The sequence below is a fragment of the Vipera ursinii genome (genome assembly GCF_947247035.1).
Source record: "Vipera ursinii genome assembly, chromosome: 3".
NCBI classification, from domain to species: domain Eukaryota; kingdom Metazoa; phylum Chordata; class Lepidosauria; order Squamata; family Viperidae; genus Vipera; species Vipera ursinii.
In genome coordinates, this window is record NC_139516.1 from 151,619,926 (window position 1) to 151,636,940 (window position 17,015).

General features: G+C 43.4%; 1 protein-coding gene across 1 annotated transcript in view; it reads left to right on the plus strand.

The window, feature by feature from the left end:
* Positions 1-458: 458 nt before the first annotated feature.
* SCGN (secretagogin, EF-hand calcium binding protein) overlaps positions 459-17,015 on the plus strand; it is a gene marked incomplete at both ends in the record, with an annotated part of 28,261 nt that continues 11,704 nt past the window's right edge. The window contains 4 exons of the mRNA XM_083360394.1: positions 459-531; positions 1,329-1,399; positions 14,090-14,182; positions 14,761-14,850. Coding sequence (XP_083216520.1) covers positions 459-531; positions 1,329-1,399; positions 14,090-14,182; positions 14,761-14,850 — 327 coding nt within the window. The remainder of the gene's footprint in view (positions 532-1,328; positions 1,400-14,089; positions 14,183-14,760; positions 14,851-17,015) is intronic.

Below are 17,015 nucleotides of genomic sequence, written 5' to 3' on the forward strand. Positions count from 1 at the left end.
TTCCCCACTCACTAGAAGCCACTTTGGGTTGTTGTTGTTGTTGTTGTTGTGTGTGTGTGTTTAATAAAAAGACCAATGCCAGAACTTTATCAAATTTCCCAATAGAGACGTTTCCTCTACAGCCCCCAGTGTAGTAGCTCTTACGCTGTTTGCTCTGAAGCCCTCGCAAGTAAGGAGAGGACAACTTAATTTAAAGCACCACTTCGGTTCTCTTGCTTTCTGTTAAGAGTGCAGTTGTCTGTCACCCCTACCAATTAATCACTTCGGAAACAACGATCCGTGCAGTTTCGTTTAATTCCCCCTCCTCTTTGAGGTCGCTCTGACCGCCTCTCGAGGCAGCAGGTGGGAACTTGGGAGCGCTGGGCGGCTCCGCGGCTCCACACTCGCTTTCCTCTTCCAGTCGCCGCCGCGGGTCGGTTCAAAGGCCGGCGCCCCAAAGTTTGGCCGTCGTAAGCACCATGGACAGCGACCTCCTGCCCCGCTTGGACATTGCAAGTTTCCAGAGCCTCTGGCAGCGCTTCGACGCTGACGGTGAGTAAGAGGCGGGGGCAGATGATGGAGGGAGGGTGCGGAGGGTCCTCGGGCAAAAACTTCTTTGGGATATGCCTGTTTCGCTCTTCTGTAGGCCCCCCCTCAAACGGGCCCTACGTTTGATTGAAATCCACGCTCTTGGGGAGGGGTGGTGGTGTTTCCCCCTTCTCCTGAACTTTGTAACCGACGTGCTTCACTCTCGGATACAAGATGCCCTGTCAAGCTGCGAACGTTTTTGTCACTGGTTGAGACAATTAATGGACGACCGGTTAGTGTTGTTTACACCTGAGTAGTATTTAATGACTCATTACTCACAGGGGAGATTTGTCACCCTCGTGCCATGACTTTGCAGAACACCTAACTCTTGCAGTTTTGACTAATGTCTATGTGTATTAACCCACACGGCGTGGTTGAAGTATTATTTATCCTTCTTATTTACTTGCCCCTTTTATTGGTGGTGTTATTATTCTCTCTGTGGCTTTGCATTTACACTGAGTGCTTTGTTACCAGAGTCAAATTCTTTGGGTGTCGAATCACAGTTGGCCAAATAAAGCATCCAATTCAATTCATTTGAACAAAGTAAATAAGTCATACATTAATTGCATATGTAGGGGGGGGGAAAGGCTTTAGCAACAGAAAGGAACAAATCCAGGGCTTCTAGAGCATCTCAAGCAACTTTGAAATATAGATTTGATCAATTTATGAAATAGGAATTGGTGATGTAAAGCATTGGGCTGGGGATCCATACACTAATATTGCATACTCAGTAATATAGCTTATTTTATTTTTATTTTTAGACAATGGCTACATAGAAGGAAAAGAGCTTGATAACTTTTTCTTTCATCTGCTTGAGATCCTGGGCAGTAAAGTAAGTACTCCATCATCTTATCTGCATGTAAGGATGACACGAACGAAAGCTTGTCCAACCTATTCCTGGCTGGATTAAATACAGCAGAGCTGAACATCTGTTCTGGAACTCAGTTGTTTACCATGAGCAGTTGGGAGGAGAGGCTGAATTCTTTTCTCCACCCATCCTCCACTGAAATGGCAGGCTGACTTTTTAAGACTCTCTGTGCAGAGCCTTGATTGTTCTATATACTATTGCTTGATCATGATGAGGTTATTTGGTCCTTACATGTACCTCCTACTGGTAATTCCTACTGCTAAAAATCATTTGCTACCTCAGAGTCTACTTCAGTTCCTTTCAAACAGTGTCATTATTGATGGCTCTGTGTTGACTCTCCACATTTGCCGCCAACTCAGTGGTCATATTTCAGGCATAAGGCACACCTGTCTTTTTCAGGAAACTGTACCACCTGTTTAGTTTGATTAATGAGGATGAGCCAAGAGGCTTGTGTATCCATGGAGTGGATGAAGGAGGTTGTAAAGCAGGTGTTCTGAGGCCTATGGAATCTGTAGTAACATTAGTTTTGTAGATGTTGTATTCTGGGTTCTAAAATAATTAATATGGGATTTCTTTGGATTTATACTTGGATGCAAAGATCTGTAAATAAGGTACTGCATGGTTATTTTATTTCAACAAGTGAATTGTCCTTTTATTTTAGTTTTGATTGCTTCCTGTTCAGAGTACAAAAAGAGATACACAGCCTCCCTCTATGGTCTATTTTGCCTGTCCTTGAAAATGTATAATTTTAATTTAAAAAAATTATAAAAGGCATAGGCAATACTTTTATTACATTAACTGTGTATTTATTTATTTACACAATAGTGAACAGACTTTCCAATTTCTAACCATTGCTAACCAGGCAACTTGTTGAAAAGCAGAAATGAGGGAAAGCTAAATTTGGGGTGTGTGAATGTGTTTAAATCATGCCTGAACTAAGGCTCCACTTTATATGGAATATAAGAATAATTTGCAAATATGTAAACTGAGATTACCAGGTACAGAAATAGGTTGTACTAAGGACCTTCCTCAGGGTTGCCTAAAATAAAAAATAAAATAAAAAAGGTTCCCAACTGTTAAACTCTGAACCATTTATTAGAAGGCTGGTGTAAGCCTATGTATGTGATCAGTTATTCTAAATTGGTAACACTTTAATTTAATGATAACTTTGTATTTCCATGTAATACCAAAAAATAAAGGAAGGCTATAAAGGGATAAATATTAACTGATGTAGTTCAATCAGTGGTTGAATTTTATTTTTTATTTTTCTTTAAAAGTGAGGACACATTTCTAAATAGATGAACAGTAGGTTAGTGTCTGTTGCCCTCTCTGGAAGTATATATCCAATTTTATTTTTGACCTCTCTGTTTTCAGAGGTGAAATCTACATGAAAACTGGCCATTTTCGCCGAGCATGTTTACTAAGCTTTGCATGAAATGAAAGTTTGTAGAAAGAACAATTTTCCATTTGACTAAATGGAATTATAGTATCACTGCAGACATTTATTTCCCCAGTCATGAAGGAGCCAGAATGACCAAGCTTCTATTTTTCAATGCCTTAAGGTTTCTGGTAATCTTATTGCAATTGCAGGATCCTGGTTTGTTAGAATTTTGAGAAGAGAGAAAAAGAAATTAACAGGTGAAAGGAGAATACAACATTTCTTTCTCATTTACCAATTGCATTATGAAGAGAATTAATACTAACTAGTTATGCTGGGAAAAGTTATGTTATGCCTACCTTCTAAAAATTAAAATCCTGGCCTTCTTAAGAAAGGAAATGAACGGTTTAGATTTCTGGGAACTGATTTTCTGAAATGGACAAGACAACCTTCCACAATACAATTATTTCCTATAGAAGCCGCATTTGTGAAACAGGCAATCAGAGATCTAGCTGGTCATATTAACCCAGAACCTTGGGCACAATAGGGTTAAGTGGAGCATCTTATCCAACTTTGTATCTAAGGGGGGATTTACTTTATATATCTCATCCAGAGCTTTTCATGTCGTCCAAATCCAGACAAAGCAGATTTATTTATCAAATTTATTTAGTTAAATTTATAAATCAAATTTAAAAAGAGCTCACTTGAAATTAGTTCTTTCTTTAGTCGAGATGGGAGACCATAGCAGCTGCAAAATGGAACCTTCTAATTGCTTTCCCCCCTGTTTTTATTACCACTGCTATTCCACCTTACTCAACCTGTAGGCACATGGGGCAGGTGAAATAGGCACAATGCACCACATTTTAACCCTATTGAGCCACTGTGAGTTAAGGCAAATCAGAAAGGAAATAAGCCCATTGCAAAAGTAGTAGGGTGGTGGTAAAACAACCACTTCTGATGTAATCGTAGTAGCCCTTGGTTTCTTAAGTAAACTGTCACCAAATCACAAGGTTAATTGGCCTACTTGAGGCTTGAGCTAGGTTGAGTCAGCTTCAAACATGGAATGTAAACAAGCCTGGAGAGAATACTTTTTAGGGCCACTTCAGTGATATTTCCAATTAAATTTTCCAATTTAATTCATTAAATTCAATCCCCAAATCTTCCTGAAGATGCTTTCAGTTGAAGAATTTTTACCAAGATCCTGGACATGATATTATGGCTCCAATAGTGTCTCTAATATTTTTCTTTGGCTTTTTCTTTTGAGAGTTATTTAGGATAGAAAAATTAGGATTACCAATTCTGAACTTTCTACTAATATTAATTGTGAAGACTAAACAAAGGGGAGGCTTCTAGGGGCAAAATAAATCAATTTTAATAACATTTTCTTGTCCCAACCAGTTCTGTCTTACAAATAAAGACATCTTCCCAGCCAATTAAATAAATATAACTAAATAAGAACTTGGTGTGAATGAAGGCCAATAGCAGCTAAATAACTGGCAATTATGATTTCATGTTGATTGGTATCGGTGGATAGAAAAGCCAAATCCAGTGGTGGGATTCAAATATGTGTACAACCAGTTCTCTGTGTGGATGCTGCTTCCGGAAGTCCATTCTGGGCCTGGGCAACAAAAAAAATAGCTACCAGTTCTGCCGAAGTGGTGCGAACCAGGTGAATTCCACCACTGGCCAAATCCATACTAAATATCTGATTAACTTTGTGACCAACCTTACTAATTAGATAAATGGACAGGCTGAAAGAACATCTATAGGACAAAATCATTTATACAGGAAGGATTAAGTAAATTTCACCACACCTGATCTTGACCTATCTGTGCCAGTCAGTCTATCAGCTTGGGATATAGGCTTCCTCTACCATATCTGTTTGGTGGGCCAGTCACATTTATGCACATTTTCAATATTGTTAACTGTAATAGACATTACCAATGGCTATAATCCTATAAGTGGAGAGTGGGAGATCTCCCCTCTTCTTTACAATGATCTAGCTATTCAATCTAGGACTATTTTGTAGACTATTTTGGAAATATCAAAGTGATGCAAACATGCTTACCAGGGTTATTGTGAGAAAGAATAATTAGCTTCTATTTCTGTGCTTTGGAAATTTAAAGGGCATCAAGCAAGCAAATAAATACTAATGAGTACACTGAAAGTTATCTCTGTTTGAATAGCTAACATTTTCATAATTATTATTTTTAACCTTTCCCTGTTGTTATTTTTCCCTAATGACCAATGGAGTCTCTACTTGTTGGTATTTTTCCCATTTCACTACTCTAATCTGTTCTCATTTTGTGTAAGACACGCAACTCCAGCTGGGAAAACAATAGAATGACAGAATTTGTCTAGCGTGCAAAATGGGAAAAGAAACAATTGGATGTCAGAAGACAAAATGGGGAATTGGGGGTGGTTTTTAACTGGCAAGATGCACTAAGCAATCTAGGAGTTAATTTTGAAATCTGGGTCCAGAGAAGAAATGGACTATTCACAACCAAGACATTCAGAAAGTTTCTTCTTGTGGTTTTTTATCTACATTTAGCAAAATTTCATTATATTTCCCTCAGGGTTGTTGAGGGCTGCCCCTCCATTAAAATTGCCAATCTTCCATTTTGAAAACTTGATAGCTGGACTCAGCTTTTCCTAGTTACTGTTTCCATGTATTTTAAAAGAAAACCTAGCTATTTGTTTTGAAATGAGAATAGTGGGTTAACTAAACAAATATTTTGCACGGCCTCACTAAGAGGCTCACCCATTATTCAGAGTTCATACAAAACACATAGACTGGCTTCGTCCAACTTTCTTCATCAATGTCAGCTAATTAAGTGCACCTTGTGCAATATCTACCAATATGGAACTTTTGAGCTTTTGAACTCTGAACATATAGATTAATGAAAAACACAATGCATTTTATATTAATATAAACAATTTTAACACTAATATAGAAAAATATGAAGGTATCATATTCGAGAGAAAAAAATCTGTTGCCCATACTATGGACAACTTATTGGCGGAGTTAAAAGAGAGAGAAATAGGATTCCTCAAGAATATCACACAACATACACAACAGAAAGTTTAAGTAAAGAAAATTGCCTAAAGCAGGGGTGTCAAACTGCCGGCCCATGGGCCAGATGCGTCATGGCGAAACTGCGCCCATCCCATTGCTGGCAATGGAAAAAAGTCATGATATATCGCGACACGTCACGTGACATTGCGAGTTTGACACCCCTGGCCTAAAGAATAGCAGTACTAGAACTCACAATCTCCTAGTTTCTAGTATGGTGCCTTAAGCACTACAACAAACTGGTTCTTGACTAATGTTATTAGAAATCTAATTTTGTAATTAGAATTAGCTAGATATAATAATATGGTTTAACAATATTGCTTGCAAACAGTAACATTGCTAACTTGTTGATAAATTCTGTTTTAAGTAAAGAATTAATATTTGCTTCAAATTAGATAAACCAACACATACATGCACACACATAAAAGGGTAAATTCTTAGTTGGCTATATACTTTGGAGTTAAAACATATGAGCTATTAATTGCTTAGCAATTTTATTAAAAAAGGAAGCTGATTGAGTTCAGCTGAATATGTTCTATTCTGTTATCCCTTTTATAGTATAATTTTCAAAGCCTTAAATGATCTTGAACTTCTTTTATAGTTTCCATTTGGAAAGTCAAGTTGGAAGTTTAAATTATAATCATAGGTGATATTTTTAAAAATCAGCCATGGAAATCAACCTAATTCTTTGTTCTACTTTCTGTAAGATCCTTCATTTGAGATAAAAATATCTGGCAATATTGGGGTTTTCAAAATCTTGTTTCCATATCTCTTGGAGCATAGACAGGTTTTAGCAATAGATAATACTCCAGTTTTGATGTTCTCTTGAATAATTTAAAGGCCATGTATCACATGTTTGCATTGGCTTATTTCATTTCTGTTACCCTTTTGTCATCCAGGATATTCTATTAATCAACAATTCTCAACTATTGTTATCCAATGCACTTGGCATCAAAGCATCAAAGTAAACGGGTCCATGGGTCTCCAGTGGAGGGCTCATGGGCAAATAACGACATGTGTTCAATGGCATCACACAAATGCTGTGACTTGTGCCAGCTGTTGGGAAGCAAGTTTGTAGCTGTGGCATTTAAGTCATGGTATTATTTTTGGCATCATCATGGTTTGCTGTGGATACCACCAATCTCCAAGGTCCCTTCCAATCCTTACATTCAATGGTTCTATGAAATGAAGGAGGAGCTATAAAAATGTGTCTTAGAATGTAGAGCCATATGGCCTCCTTGTGCTTTTTGCATGACTTTAATTCATACACTTTTAAAGTTGCTCCAAAAAATTCCGCCTAGGATGAAGTTCACCTGATTTTGCAATCAAATATCTTCAAGTTGAGGACAGGAAGCTGTCATTTTCTGATGGCAAGACTACAATCACTGAAGAGCAGAATCCTCAGTGACAACCCCCTCTCCTCCAGCCTGAAGAAAACTGACTGCAAAATAAGAAAAAGACTTTTAATGTGCCAGCCAGTGACTCCGTGGTATAGTGGTAGATAATACTACACTATAACTCATTGCTATTTCAGTTCACTACAGAAGGGGTCCCCAATCTCCGGACTGTGGCTCACTACTGGGCCATGGCCAGTTCGGAACCAGGTCGTGCAAGCTGCTGGCCTGTGCACACATGTGCACAGCTTGACTTGTGCAAGAAGCGGGCCAGAGCACACAAACACAGCTCAACTTGATACCCCTGCCAGGCTACCAAGCCATAAAGGTTGGGAACTGCTTCATTATGTGACATTTTTTTATGGTTCTCCAAAAAGGGAGAATGTTTTTGAGTTCAACTACATAAAAGGATCTCTCACTTAAACAGCCCAACATGAGTGATGTATTTACTTACCTTCACTGATTTCTACATATTTAAGGCAATATTAGCCTTCTAGATTTGAATGAACTGGAATTTTCTATGCATAGCCTTCATCCTGAAATTTAATTTAATTAATTTAATTTATTGAAATTTTTATACCGCCCTTCTCCCAAAGGGACTCAGGGCGGTTCACAGGGCATAAATATAAATAACAATACAAACATTAAAAGACAATTAAATCAATGCCCAAGTTAAAACAAGAATAATAAAACAAGCCTATAAAAAACCCATGTACCCCCATCAGGCTAGACCCGCTAGTTCAAATAAATGGGTCTTCAACCCGCGACGGAAGGATCAGAGGTCTGATGCCATCCGGAGCTCAACCGGCAGTTGGTTCCATAACGCCGGAGCACCCACAGAGAAGGCCCTCCCCCTGGGGGCCACCAGTCAACATTCCTTGACAGGAGGCACCCTGAGGAGGCCCTCTCTGTGGGCGCGCACAGGGCGGAGGGGAGTCGACGCCGGCAGCAGGTGGTCCTCGAGGTATCGCGGACCCATGCCATGTAGGGACTTAAAGATCATAACCAAAACCTTGAACCTTACCCGGAAGACAACTGGTAACCAATGCAGCTCACGGAGCAAAGGTGTAACATGGGAGTACCGGGAAACTCCCAAGACAACTCTCGCGGCCGCATTCTGTACCAGCTGGAGCCTCCGAGTAGTCTTCAAGGGAAGTCCCATGTAGAGAGCATTACAGTAGTCTAGGCGAGAGGTCACGAGCGCATGAGTGACCGTACATAAGGCCTCCCGGTCCAGATAGGGCCGCAACTGGTGCACCAGGCGAACCTGGGCAAAAGCCCCCCTAGTCACGGCCACTATGTGATCCTCCAAAGTGAGTCGTGAATCTAGGAGGACTCCCAAGTTGCGAGCCCTATCCACAGGGGGTAAAAGCTCACCCCCCATAGAAAGAGATGGAACATCCCAGGTGTCCCGGGAAGCCGGAATGTACAGCCACTCAGTCTTGTCAGGGTTGAGTTGAAGTCTGTTCCTCCCCATCCAGACCCGAACCGCCTCCAGGCAACGGGACATCACAGCGAGGGCATCACTGGGGTGGTTTGGGGTCGAAATAAAAAGTTGGGTATCATCAGCATATTGATGATACCCAACTCCAAAACCACGAATGATCTCACCCAGCGGTTTCATATAGATGTTGAACAGGAGAGGTGAGAGGACCAACCCCTGAGGAACTCCACAAGCGAGAGTCCTAGGGGTCGACCTCTGCCCCCCTGCCAACACCGACTGCGAGCGTCCCAGGAGATAGGAGGAGAACCACTGAAAAACCGTGCCTCCCACTCCCAATCCCCTGAGACGCTGCAGCAGGATACCATGGTCGATGGTATCGAAAGCCGCCGAGAGGTCTAATAGGACTAGGACAGAGGAATATCCCCTATCCCGAGCCCTCCAGAGATCATTCACCAGTGCGACCAATGCCGTCTCCGTGCTGTGCCCGGGCCTGAAACCCGATTGGTAAGGGTCCAGATAATCCGCTTCATCCAGGACCAGAGGGAGCTGATGCGCCACCACACTCTCAACAACCTTCGCAAGAAAGCGAAGGTTGGAGACTGGACGAAAGTTGTTCAATACAGCTGGGTCCAAGGCAGGCTTCTTGAGGAGAGGTCTCACCACCGCCTCCTTCAAGATGGTGGGGAAATAACCCTCGCTCAAAGAAGCAGATATAACCGCCTGGAGCCAGCCTCGTGTCCTCTCCCTAGCTGCATAAACCAGCCAAGAAGGGCACGGATCCAATAAACATGTGGTGGAACTCAGCTTCCCCATAATCCTGTCCACTTCATCAGGGGTCACAGAATCAAACTCCTCCCAGATAACATTGACAAGACCGCCCGTGTCCTGATCGCCAGACTCTGCCCAGCTGGAGTCCAAACCGGTCCGAATCCGAGCGATTTTATCCGACAGATGTTGACTAAACTCCTCGGCACGACCCTGCAAGGGATCCTCCCTCACCTCCTGATTAAGAAGGGAGCGAGTCACCCTAAACAAGGCGGCCGGGCGATTATCTGCGGACGCGATGAGGGTGGAGAAGTAATTACACCTCGCCTCCCTCATCGCAGCGAGATAAGACCTAATGTAGGTTCTTAACCGCAATCGGTCGGGTTCAGATCGGCTGGACCTCCAGCAGCTCTCTAGGCCCCGTTTCCGATGCTTCATCTCCCGGAGCTCCGCGGAGAACCATGGAGCTCGCTGGGATCTGCGTCGGGTCAGGGGCCGCAAGGGTACAACCCGGTCGAGTGCCTCAGTGGCCGCCCTTTCCCATGCTTCCACTAAGGCATCCGCCGAGCTGTGAGCAATGGAGGCAGGTGGGGACACCAGCGCCGCTTGGAATCTATCAGGATCCATTAGGCGTCTGGGGCGGTACCATCTAGTTGGCTCCATACCCCCACGGCGGGGGGTGGCAAAATGGAAGACCAGCCGCAGGAGGTGATGATTGGTCCATGACAGGGGCATAATAAATGGAAAGCCCCCACCAAGATCATCCAACCACCGTCCAGATAAGAAAATCAGGTCAAGGGTGTGGCCTCCCTCATGAGTTGGCTCAGAAATTACCTGCGTCAGGTCCATGGCCATCATGGAAGCCATGAACTCCCGAGCAAGCTCAGATGAACCTCCCAGGGATGGTAGGTTGACGTCTCCCAAAACTATAAGTTTGGGGAACTCAACCACCAACCCCGAGAGGATATTGAGCAGCTCGGGCAGGGCTGCCGCTACGCGACTAGGCGAAATGTACACGAGCAGCAAGCCCAACTGCGCCCTAGAGCCAAATCTCATAAAGAGAGACTCACACCCGACTATCTGAGGGACGGTGGTCTCCCGCGGACATAAGGTCTCCCTAACGATCACCGCCACACCCCCACCCCTACCCTGAGCTCGAGGCTGGTGCAGCACCCGGAAGCCTGGTGGGCAAAGGTCAACCAAAGGGACCCCACCCTCTGGGCCCAACCAAGTCTCCGTGATGCAAGCCAGGTCCGCATGCTCACCCTCAACTAAATCCCTAACAAGGGGAGCTTTGTTAACCACGGACCTGGCATTCAGGTACACCAGCCGGAGCTCAGGAGGCTGCACATCCTCGCTCCCGGAACCTCGGGAAAGAAGCAGAGGGTCGGAGCGCCCCACCGCTTGCAAATAGCGGAGACGGCGCTCCCGGTAACGATATGGCCCCCTGTCTATCCGCCTGCTGCCATTCCCCATCGTGGGAATTGGTAATCCCACGACCCGCTCATGAGCCCTGGAGACAACGACCCCTCGTTCTCCCCCTGCGCGGTCAGACCCAAGTCTGGCCTGAACTATGGTTGATTGGCCGCCCCCCAAAGCCAGACAACCCCTATCTCCCACCCCTCTCCCCAACCCCGTAAAATTTTTTGATAAAAACATAATCAGGGGCCTCTTATTAAATTTATGTTGACGGCCCCTGCACCTGCCCAGCCATCTCTCAGAGACCCAAAACTCGGGCCCTTCATCGAGGTTAGAATTTAAAGAGGCGGGTCGCACCCAGGCGAGGGGGGCCCCCCTGAGGGCGAGCAAGTCCGTGCTAGTATATTGTCGCATGTTAGTCCAGCAAGTCCAGAATAGGTAGTCCCGGAGATGATCATGTCCATAGGAGGGTCGAAGGTCGGAAAAGAAAATATCTGGATCCACACCCAGTTGCACTGCCACTTAGCTGGGTGCCCCAGTAAACAGGTCACCCCCGCCCTCTCACGGCAGGTTGCAACTCTGTACCTGGGGATGGTCAAAGATATACTCTGGGTAGGCATGCCCCATAGAGCTCCCACCTCTATGGGGCTGCAGATGTAAAAGTCAGCCACTCTCCCACCATGGCTGGTACCCAGGACCGACCGAATCCAAAGGGGAGAGGGGGAGGCAGACAAAGTTATATATTCAGGCAGAAGAGTAGACGGGCCAAAATGGAAGAAATGGTCTAAAAGCGTCACCGCCGTTAAAACGGTCCAAAAGCGGTATAAAGACCACCTGTTACTCCATTGAAGCGGTCCGAAGACGCCGTTGCCAACACAAGCGGTCCGAGGCAGCACAGCAAACATCATTGCCGCTAGGATAACTCTCAGTCGCCCTCTCCGCCGCCAAAACGGCCCGAGGACGATAGCGTCACTAAAAGCAGCCTGATGCAGTCTGGGGTAAGATGGAAGCACCACCGCCGACGAGAGGGGCCAAGAGCCCGAGAAACATCGCAGCCAATCACTGGCCTCCACAAGCGGCCCAATAGGCCAGAAAACGCTGATGCCGCCGAAGTGGCCCAGAAACAAGTCAAATGTTGCCACTCGGGCCAAAAGGCCCCAGGAATGCCACCGCTTAATGCTGGTCGCTGAGAACGGCCAGAGCCCACTGCTGCCGTCGCCGGATGCAGGCCATCTCCGCCGTCGAATGCGGCCCCAAGGGATGCCACTACCAGCGGGAACGCCAACGCCCACGCCGTCGCCGCCATCGCCGCCGCCATCGCCGCCGCCAAGTCGGACCCACAGGCGTCTCTCTCGGCAACCAAAGGCAGCCCGAAGGTGTTAAAGGCAGCCCGAAACGGCCCGGGGAAGCAAGAAACGCCGCCACCGAGCGCGGCCCGAGAAACTGCCGCCGCCAGCGCCGAGGCCGCCGCCCACGCCGCCGCCGCCATCACTGCCACCCAAACGAACCCGCAAGCGTCCTCCTCGTCCTCCTCGCCGACCAGGAACAGCCAAGCATCCCAAACCGGTCCGGAGCAGCAGGGAACAATAGGGAACGCCGGAGGCGGCCACGAACAGCTGAGGGCGGTCCGGAGAAGGCGGCCACGAACAGCTGAGAGCGGCCCAAAAAAGGCAAGCGGCAAGCGACAGAAAGCAGAAGGCAGAAGGCAAACAAAGGCGAACAGATGGAAGGGCTCGCAGGCTACCGACTGTTCTCTGCCCGTTTTCGTCAGCCACTAGCTGCCCCATCCCCCAATCCACATCCCAGACAGCCCGAAGGCTCCTGAGGGGCTCCAAAGGGACGCCTCGTAACTGGAACTCACGGAGCTCACGGAGCTCGATCAAGCTCATCCGCCATCTTTAAAAAAAAGATATATATATAACTATATAAAATATAACTAGCTTCTCCCACAAGCCTCTGGTAACTGTAAAATAGGAAAATAATAAACTTATTTTTATTTTTTGATCTGCTTTAATTTCAAAGGTGGGCCCTGCCAAGCAAAATCAGTATTAATTACAGTACTGTGTCCTTATGCAGCCAATCTTTTCAATTAACTATCTACTGCTTTATATAATTCTCACATAAACTTTATAAAGCTCTTAGAAACGTCCAAGAATTCACATGTGGGGCATCAAATATAATTATTTTCCAAACATTCCAGTAATATTTAAATTTACTCAGATGTCTGCAGGCACACTGTTTGACCTTAACAATAATACCATAGTTGCTTTGGAGACAAAATGCAAACACCGTTTGTGGGTGTTGGGATTTCAGATTCTTACTGAGTATAACTTTAATCTGTTTATCAATAAAATACAATCAAAGTCTTGGAAGTCTAATTATTCATTCTGAACACTAAAAAATGTGCAATACAGAATACCTTGGGGGAGGGTTAGTATGTGAAAAAATGGAAAGGATTTAGACTGCACGTAATCCTTGACATAACCATTCATTTTCTAACCGTTCGAAGTTTCAATGGCATTGAAACAGTAACTTAGGACTGTTTTTCACACATATGACTGTTGCAGCATCCCCGTGGTCACATGATCAAAATTTGGATGTTTGGCAACTGGCATGTATTTATGATGGTTGCAGTATCATATGATCACATTTTGTGACCTTCCAACAAGCAAAGTCAATGGGGAAGCCAGATTCATTTAACAACCGTGTTGCCAACTTAACCACTGCAGTGATTCACTTAACGGTGGCCAGAAAGGTCATAAAATGAGGCAAAACTCACTTAACAATTGTCTTGCTTAGCAGCGGAAATTTTGGGATCAAAGTCGAGGAATACCCGTAATTGCAGAGGCTGTGATTCTCTACAACTTCTTATTCTGTACTACATATGTGGATATATGGTTGTGTGCTGCTCCTCCATTTATAAATGCCTACAAGACAAGATAGCAAGTATATTTAATCTTTCCTAGAAGAGTAGATTAAATTTATTTTTAGACTTTTAAAGTTGCTGTAACCCTTTTTCTCTCAGTAGAGAATACCAATTGGAACTCTTCCATGGGTGATCTTAAAGAAACATAAATAGGCCACAATATTGTATGAATGTTGTATAATGTTATATCAGAATAACAACTGTAGCCATAGTCCTTTCACCTATAGCCCATTAGGTTTGTTTTTTTTGTGACAGAACACTCTTACAGAAGAACAGCTTGAGAGGGTGAAAAAACAATTAATGTCAACCTACAATGTGACTGATGATGGACGCTTACAAATACAAGAGGTATCTCCCTCTTTTCTTCTTTTGGGACTTTAGAAAATGTAGCATAGAGAATTGAACACACCCAAGTGCCAGTTTTAATACAAGGAATTTATTGTATCTTAGATGTTGCTGCTGTTTTCTTATTTCAGCTATGCCTGATTCCTATTTTTGGAAATAATCCTAGCAGGAGTGCTCATAAGATGTGATAAAAAAAAGTTAAGATGGCAGTCACAGTGATATGAAGTCTGCCCACATTTTACGTGTGACACTCATATGATACCAATTAAAAAAAAAGAGATAAGAGCTTTGAACTCCTCATTGTAGCTGTCATCTTGATTTTTTGACCAAACTCAAGCAGCCCTGAGTCCATATAAACATACAGGCCAGGGGCATTGTGTAGATGGGGGTGGGAAAATAAAAAAGGTTAAAAAAATCAAGATGATGTTTGCATGATTGAAGGCCCATTTCTTTTTTCACATGTGCCACAAGTGTGAGACATATTCAAAAGGGCAGGGGAAGCCCTCTCAACCTTTTTTTGACCCTGGTATAGGTTGAGGACTCTGATTATTAAACAATAATAATAATTTATGTTATTTTAGCTTGCAAATATGATTCTGACTGAGGAGGACAACTTTCTGCTCCTTTTCCAAAGAGAAACTCCTTTGAATAACAGCGTGGAGTTCATGCGGGTGGGTAAGAGTTCTTGCTGCATGTTCTGTTTTTGAAGTCACATCTGTCGTCGATTTTTATTTCACTCATTCCACTGCCTCAAATAAAGTAAGTCCTGGAGGATTGGGCTTTTAAAGTGCAGTGTATTTCTGAGATGAGAGGAGCTAAACCTCTTTTTTTTGGTACTAAAAAGTAAATTTATCAGGAACAAATTTATCAGTCCTTGATTTACCACAGTTCATTTCGTGACTGTTCAAAGTTACAACGGCACTGAAAAAAATGACCCGTGACCATTTTTCACAGTTGCAATCTTTGTAGAATCCCCATGATCAAAAGTGATCAAAATTCAGATGCTTGGCAACTGGTTCATACTTAGGATCACTGCTGAGTCCCAAGGTCAAGTGATCCCCTTTTGCGACCTTCTGACAAGCAAAGTCAATGGGGAAGCCAGATTCGCTTAACAACTGGATAATAACTTATCAACTGCAGTGATTCACTTGAACAACTGTGGCAAAAAAGGTCATAAAATGGGGCAAAACTCACTTAACAAATGTCTCACTTAACAACAGAAATTTTGGGCTCAATTGTCGTTGTAAGTAGAGGAACTACCTGCATAGTGTTATTGAAAAGCAGGGAGGTAAATCATATGTGGGCATGGAATATTAGCATCTTTTCTTCTACAAAATTTCCTTGAGATGCATCTTGAACCCTAGACCCGGCTCTTTTTGTGTTCTGTAACATATAATCTCTTGTTTGTGTGTGCTTTGCTGTGAAAGTGACAACATACGCTTCTTGACACAGGTAATTATTTTTTTTATTTTATTTTAATTCTATTTATATCCCGCCCTTCTCCAAAGACTCAGGGCGGCGTACAAGCTTAGCAGTAGCCTTCATTCTATGTATATGCCTGCTTATTAGGGCTTTCACACACACACCCCAAGCGGCATTATTACAAAGTCAGCTTAATTGCCCCCAACAATCTGGGTCCTCATTTTACCTACCTCGGAAGAATGGAAGGCTGACTCAACCTTGAGCCTGGTGGGATGCAAACCTGCACTAATTGCAGGCAGCTGGTGTTACTTAAGGAGGCATTAGCCCACTGCTCCACCAAGGCTATTATAATTATATTATAATATTATATATATATATATCATAATATATTATGATATTATAATTATACAATTATAATATCATAACCTAACCTATTCCTTTCTGCAGCTGCTTATTCATTTCATAAGTTACTGCCTTATCTTTCTTTGAAGCAAATACAACCACACAAGGACTGTGTGTTTTGAACTGTGAAAATGTCAGCCTTTGGCTTAACAAGCTACAGATATCAGAAGGTTTAATGGATAACTCAGGTTTACTTCACATAGGAAGAAATAAAAGCTGTATCATGTCCCCGGTTTTTCCATGTAGTTTTATAGTCAGATTTCTCTTATGAAATACATCTTAGCAACACGTTTGCCCTGTGAGCCATATACTCTTACATTAAAAAAAAAAGCTAGTAAACAAGTTTTTGGTCAATAAACTGAGAAAAACTCAACAGCTTTTAACACATCACCAAGAAGATGCACAACTTAACCAGCTTTTGTATTATAATTTCTTATCCGATGAAGATAATTCTACACCTGGTTAGAACAGATTTTATGGTTTATCAGTTTCAGCCTCAAAATGCAGTTTGAGATAAGCTATGTTGTTTGCACAGCAATAACCTGGCCTGGATGAGCAGTCATGGAAACCACACGTCCAGACTGAACTAGCCTGTCTATAATCTGACCTCTTTTCAGGCGGACAAAAACCCCAGTTATACACAGGTTGAGCAGGGAATATTCCAACCAGTTTTCAGAATCCTATATCTCTCGATCTTTCAGGAATGAACATCAATTTTGTCTTGTCACTGCTGAAATAAGCCATATGTGTGCCTGTGTGAGATTACATGTCTGCAGGTACAAGTGTGCACAGTAACACAAACAAGTGAGAATTGTAATAAAATGGGATAGTGTGTAGGGTATGTCGTGGACAAAGTAAATGTCGTAAACAAAATGGAGGCTGCACCCTTTTCTTCCCTGTATTTTAGATGTGACCAGGATCAAACCCAGTTTATTTCTTTGCCTAATCCTATTAGGCCAAAATTGACCCTCCCTGCCCCCAGACAAAGCCTCTTGCAATCCCATCCATCCCG